We start from the raw sequence: 6577 nt of genomic DNA on the forward strand, positions 1-6577 counted from the left end.
TATATATATTTTCAAATTTGAATGTGAAATTAAAATTGTAAACTCCAAAATATAGAAAAAATTGAATTTTTTTTTTAAAGATAAAAATAGAGATGGGTTTAGAAAATCTCACTCTATACTCTTTCTTTTAGTATAGAGATGATTGCAAAATGTTCTTAAAGTTATAACTATATCGTTACAAAGCCGCTGTATATTTTTTGAATAACGAATCATTACGAGTAGGCATGACCAAAATTAAACCGTAACCATATTTCAGATTATAACCGGACTATATATGAACCGTAACCAGACCGTAACCATATAAATGGTTTAAAACCGTAACCGTTAACCGTAAATATATGGTTAAATTTTATTAACCATAACCGTTAATTAACCGTAACTATATCAAAACTGTTGGTTAACCGCATAGTTAAACCGTAATTTCTTAATCGTAGTTTCAAAAACATAATAAAATATAATAACAATTATTTATTTAATATGAATCATATGATATGAAGAAATATGAATACACTAAAAGAACATATCAATTATAAATAAATAATATCAATTAGATTATATCATCAAATAATATCAACCGAAACCGTATTTAATCGTAACCGTTTATTAAACAGTTATGGTTAAGATTAGACAAAAATTCTAACCGTAACTAGTGATTAATTAACCGTAATAGTGATAATTGTACCTAATTACGATGGTTACTACGAGAAAAAGGAAAGAAAAAATCACATAATTAAAAATAGCATTTATTTACGAGTAAAAGTAATTGATTTGATCACTTGCGTTTTTCTGGTACGTGGATTGAATTTTATATTTGATGAATGGTGAGAGTCAAATACAAGTTGCTGTGGTCTTTCACACTAAAGAAGGAAACAAAATAGTTGCTGCGGTTTCCTTATTCCCCACGCTTATTCAATTATTGTTTTTTTCCTCGTCTCCTTATCGCTAATTTTTAAGTCACGTGTTACGGCTGAGACCATCGAAGCCGCGTCATTGCTGACATATCTTGATCCTTACGGCCGGAATATGGAAATCTGTTAAAAAATTCCCAAAACGGTTGCTACCTAAACCGCGATTGTCGTCATAATTCACCAAAATATTTGAAGTCACACATCGTCAATAGTTTCTATATGTACACGAAAATGGACGCACGTATTAGTACTATACATATATACAATGAATGGGAAGATTTTATATTGACGATTTAATATTTGCGTATCTTCTAGTTGGGGGAAGTTGACAATTTTATTAGACTTTCTAGATCAATTTGTACAGCCCGTAGATATGGATAAGAAAGGCTATCTATCTAAACGCACATCTGCGTATATATTACTAGAACATTTCACACTATTTGACTATACAGTACATTCATAAAAATTAAAGTACTACATTGTGAATTCACACGCTTATCATTTTGAGTTTGGACTAGTTGTTTGGAAAATTACTTCAAGCAAAATTATGTTTTGTTTCATCAAAATGTGCAAATACGTATTAAAATTCAAATAGTAAACATAAACATAAAAAAACCACTGAAAAAAAAAACCTTTTGACGAAATTATTTGATCAATTTGAATTAGTATATCCAGTAGTTACTACTAGTAGATTTTGTTACCAATTTACAATGTAGAATAAAAGTGTAGGGACTAAGGACATAATTACAAAAATAGAAAGTTACCTAAACAAAATTGTTTGAAATTTGGATATGTTTACATAATTACATCAGTCAAAATAGTTTTGACATTAAAAAAAAAAATAGAAGGTTCATGAATTTTGGGTAAGGACAGTGACCGTACCACTATTCATCAGTTCATATCCTATATCATATCCATGAATATTAAAAATATTAAGCCTTGTAAAACAAGACTGTGACTAGACTACTCCACAAGAGTCAAACCCCTCTAATAACAATGCTCTAAGCGTACGCGTCAGCTCCCGGTTTGACAAAAACAAAACATTACCCTAACCGTTTTTGTACCTTTTCCGGTTTAAGTAAAACGATGACGTCACCACTTTACCTCTATTTATATATCCCCACCAGATCTCTCTGTATAAACCATACTCTGTTTTATTATAACGCGTCTTCTCTTCTTCTTCTTCATCTTCTTCTCTCTATCTCTCTGCAACAAATCAGAATTCAAATTTTATTTTTGGAGTTTTTTAATTTACCAGAAACCCAACAAAGAAAAGCTAGAAAAAAAAAAAATGGGTCTTTGTGTATCTGTTGATCGAAACGAGTACGATTCTTCGTCGACGACGACGACGGCTAAAATCGTCACGATTAACGGCGAGCTCCGTGAATACGATATACCGGTGTTAGCATCTCAGGTTCTTGAATCTGAATCGACGTCTTCATCTTCTTCGTCGTCTTCGTCTCGATCATCTTCTTTTTATTTTCTTTGTAACTCCGATTCTCTCTACTACGACGATTTCATCCCTGCGATCGAATCCGACGAGGTTCTTCAAGCGGATCAGATCTATTTCGTTCTTCCCATCTCTAAACGTCAGTACCGTCTCTCGGCGTCTGATATGGCGGCTCTCGCCGTGAAAGCCAGCGTCGCGATTGAGAAAGCTGCGGGGAAAGGGAAGAAGAAGGGGAGGAAATATCGCCGTCGTAATAGCGGGAGGATCTCTCCGGTCGTGACGCTGAATCATCCCAACGCCGTTAACAACAGAGTCGGAGCCGCCGGCGAAACGATGACGATGACGATGGAAAAAGGGAAATTACAGAGTAGAACGACGCCGTTTAAAGCTGTTAACGGTTATTCTCGGTCTGGTTCGGTTCAGAAATTGAAAAGATATACGTCTGGGAGAGCTAAATTGGCGGTTCGATCGTTTAGACTGAGACTCTCTACTATATACGAAGCCTCCGACGATGTTCAGATCTCATCATCGTAAATCGAAGAAACACTTAATTCGTAGAAGAAAGAACACTAAAAGTTTTCATTCTTTTTTTCTTTTTTGTTGTCGTTGTTGTTAATTATATCGTTAGTGGAAATGATCGATTGTGTAATGTTAAAAATGAAAACACTCTGTGTAAAGTTATAGCTTTTGTGACAAATTAATTTCCCATTTTGTTATTATACATGTGTACGGTACCCATAGAAAGCTTAAAAAGCAACAACACTCTTGCTGCAACTTGCGAGGTTTATAAGATTTGTGTTTATACACATGCACGTATACCTTAGGATGAACTTGTTATTATTATTATTGTTCACTACTAATGATATGAAATGGTTTGGGATTAAGTAAAATGCCCATTTAATTATAAAGACGTGGGGGTCAGGTCAAAAGCTCTGCTTTTGGAAACATGATTAATATAGGAGCAAATCAAAGTAATAAACTAAACAAATCCTTGTAAATTTCCACATATGGAACTTTCGTATGAAAAAGTTAAATAAAAGTAAAATATGACTTGGAGAGAAAGTTTGGTATTCCGACGTAAAAGAGTTACTATTTAATGGAGTGGTGGGATCGGAAAGAGACTAACATAATGGAAGATTTGGCTTCGCAGCCAATGGGATTTTAACCTTCGAAGTCTATTTTAAAATCTATTTAAGCTTCAGACGTTCATTTTCTTTTTTGTTGCTTTTTTAGTCTTTACACTTTTGATGTAAGATGGTGATGTAGTAAACTATAATTAACAAAAGACTTTTCATTACTAATTTACTTAAGAAAAACTCGATACTCTAATCCGGTTAGTTCAACCAATAGGCTAGTTACAATGATACGTTCACTTACTATATCATTTGGTGAAAAGTCTCGTGACTCGTGGTGTATAGTACTAATCTTATTAAAATAGTAATTGTTTTCGAATTTGGTGTGAACCCTAAGATTCGAATTTTATCTATTGGGTAAACAAAATCGGAATCTATCGGCTAGTCCTCCGCCATGACCGGCAAGTCTTCGACAATGACAGGTTGTATCTGGCGGCGACAACATTAACTAAAACTATCTTCTTATGTTTTGTAATTAAATTATATCACCAACTTATGTACAAGACTCCAAACGAAATTATACTACCTATTCCCCCCATTTGGTGCGGTTGCCTCCTACTCTGCATACGTGTGCTTTGCCGGATGATTAAAAAATATCATGCGTTATGACTTTGTGGATATCTCTCTCTACATATATGAAATGTTTATTTATCTTTTTTATTTTTTTCATAAAGTTAATTATGAAATGAAGTAATAAGCTATTAAAAATATGTTAATTAAGACGAAATAAAATTACCAGCATTACAAACAAAAAATGATAAATTCTTCTATCTAGAACTAAGGTTCCCTCGAAAAAGACTGGACGCTAGGCAATTCTTAGATGCTCTTTATATTTGATGTGAGTCCATTGGTATGAATGCAAGACTATGTAAATTGACTCACTTAAATCATTTATGAAATTTGGTTCTTCCGTTTAGAAAAAGAAAAAAAGTGAATAAAATTTATAACTCTTTTTTTCTTATTGATCATATAATTAACTCCGATCCATTTATTGGGTTGTGTGTGTGTAAGCATATGAAAATAGGTATGAATGCAGAACTATGTAAATTGACTTACTTTAATCATTTATGAGATTTGTTTTTTTCGATTTAGTAAACGAAAAAGTGAAACAATGAAATATAACTCCTTTTCTTTCTCTTTGATCATATATATAACTCCATTTTATGGGGTGTATATATGTGTATGAAAATAACAGGTCTATATCCCCGCGTATGCTCGGACCGTTGATATGCTGCTGGTAGTGTACCAAACAAAATTTAGCCTTATGGGAGCCGGGAGCCACCATTTTTTTTTTTTTGCAATTATTTATCATTTATCTTTTTTTTTTATATAAAAATTATTGAATCTGTTTTTGATATTTTATAGTATAACCTTATCGCCTTATTTGACCTTTGCCTTTTTCTATTATAAAAATTTTAATAAATTGTTTTAGAAACGTGTCAACTGTCAACTGTCAACACAATAAATAAATTTAAATTCCAGTGCTTAGAAAGTTCCAATTCGACTCTTGGTATATGAATGAGAATGATTACGTTGTTATGTAAAATAACATAATTATATTATCCAAACTTTGTTTCATTTTAATCTTTATCGGAACCCTAATTAAAACCACGAACTATCACATTCACATTATTACATAATGGTTACAACTTGTTCTGAATGTGTTAAAAAATATTAGTGTTTGGTGAAGAAACAAGATTATGACGCAGACTGAAGACAAATGGGTAAGAAACTTCTATCTTATCACGGTCTTTCGATTACTTCTTTATTTTAACTCAATGCATGTACGGTATATCCTTGATTCTCTTTCTATATAATGGACTAAAACATGTAAATCCGGATGTATGTTAAGAGCTATATATTGAATTTTAACTTAAAACTAATTGATAATGAATGATTTGTTTTGCATCTCTAATATTTATGGTAGTTTATGAATCTTATATTTGCTTATCTGGGATCCTGATAGCTTCTCCCAAAGTAGTTTTTATCGGTTTACTTTCAACCAAAATTTACTATGACACCGATATAGAAATCCTATGAATCAACAAAATGGACTATGATACTATGTTGAGTCTTATGGACATTGGATTATGACTAAATTAACTAATGTTCCTCATATACGACTACAATATATCAAAATTTTGATTAGATATGATCAGAGCCGACCCAAGACACAAGCTGATGAAGCATCAGCTTGCGGCTGCAAATTATATAGTCGATCCTATTTCAAAAAAGTTTTGTTTATCCTAGTGGTATAAGCGGTGAAAGGGAGTTTAGGACGTCCCGAGTTCGGCCCTCACAACTCTTACTTATTTGTGTTTTCATTAAAATTTTTTTTTTAACAGACCTAAAAATGTTTTTGGGCTTATGGCCTCGTAATTCTCTGCGACGGCTCTGGATATGATATTCTAATATGATATTTATATATGACATGGATAAACATTGTTAATGAAAAGTATCGAGATTACATGTCCCGATAAAATATATATGAAAAAAAAAAGATAAAGAAGACAAATAGAAGGTTTTGAGGCTTTTTCAATCAATGACTAGGTAACCAAACATTAGCTCTATGTTTTTTTTTTTTTATATTTTTCTTCATCGTGTTAATAATACATTTTCAACTATCTCAAAGATATATATATCTACATTTTCAATCAACATTCATTATATGATTATTTTCATCAAAGTCGCGCAAATAGTAAATTAGTTATTTTTGAAATTTGGGACGACACAAAATAAACGTGCATTTGACTTTTAGAAATTTTCTTGTTCATACTCCACAAGTGACATGAGAATCGTAGCTTAGTTTGATACATTTTACATCGGATGAGAATACTAGAGTGAGGTTTTAATCAGCCCATCAAAGTAGTTTCTGGACCCATGTAATACAGGCCCATTCTTGAGAAGCTCTGGTTGTTCTGCTTATGTACTACTCTCTCTAGTATCTAAACTGCAGCCATGCGTCATTGTTTTTTTTTTTTTTTTTTTGAAAGTTGCCATGCGTTATTGTTTTGTTTTTCTTTCTATCCTATCATTTGGCTGAATGCTGATACTTGATTGGTATAAGATTTCAGGTATCATGCTTT

General features: G+C 32.3%; 1 protein-coding gene across 1 annotated transcript; it reads left to right on the forward strand.

Moving 5' to 3' along the window:
- Positions 2104 to 3077, forward strand: LOC104751558. Its single transcript, XM_010473513.1, has one exon. The coding sequence runs from the start codon at positions 2200 to 2202 to the stop codon at positions 2890 to 2892; it is 693 nt and encodes a 230-aa protein (XP_010471815.1). The 5' UTR covers positions 2104 to 2199; the 3' UTR covers positions 2893 to 3077.

This window comes from Camelina sativa, chromosome 16 (genome assembly GCF_000633955.1).
Source record: "Camelina sativa cultivar DH55 chromosome 16, Cs, whole genome shotgun sequence".
Taxonomy (NCBI): domain Eukaryota; kingdom Viridiplantae; phylum Streptophyta; class Magnoliopsida; order Brassicales; family Brassicaceae; genus Camelina; species Camelina sativa.

Coding starts and splice junctions, on each gene's coding strand:
- LOC104751558 (XM_010473513.1), top strand. CDS start 2,200: ATGGGTCTTTGTGTATCTGTTGATCGAAACGAGTACGATTCTTCGTCG.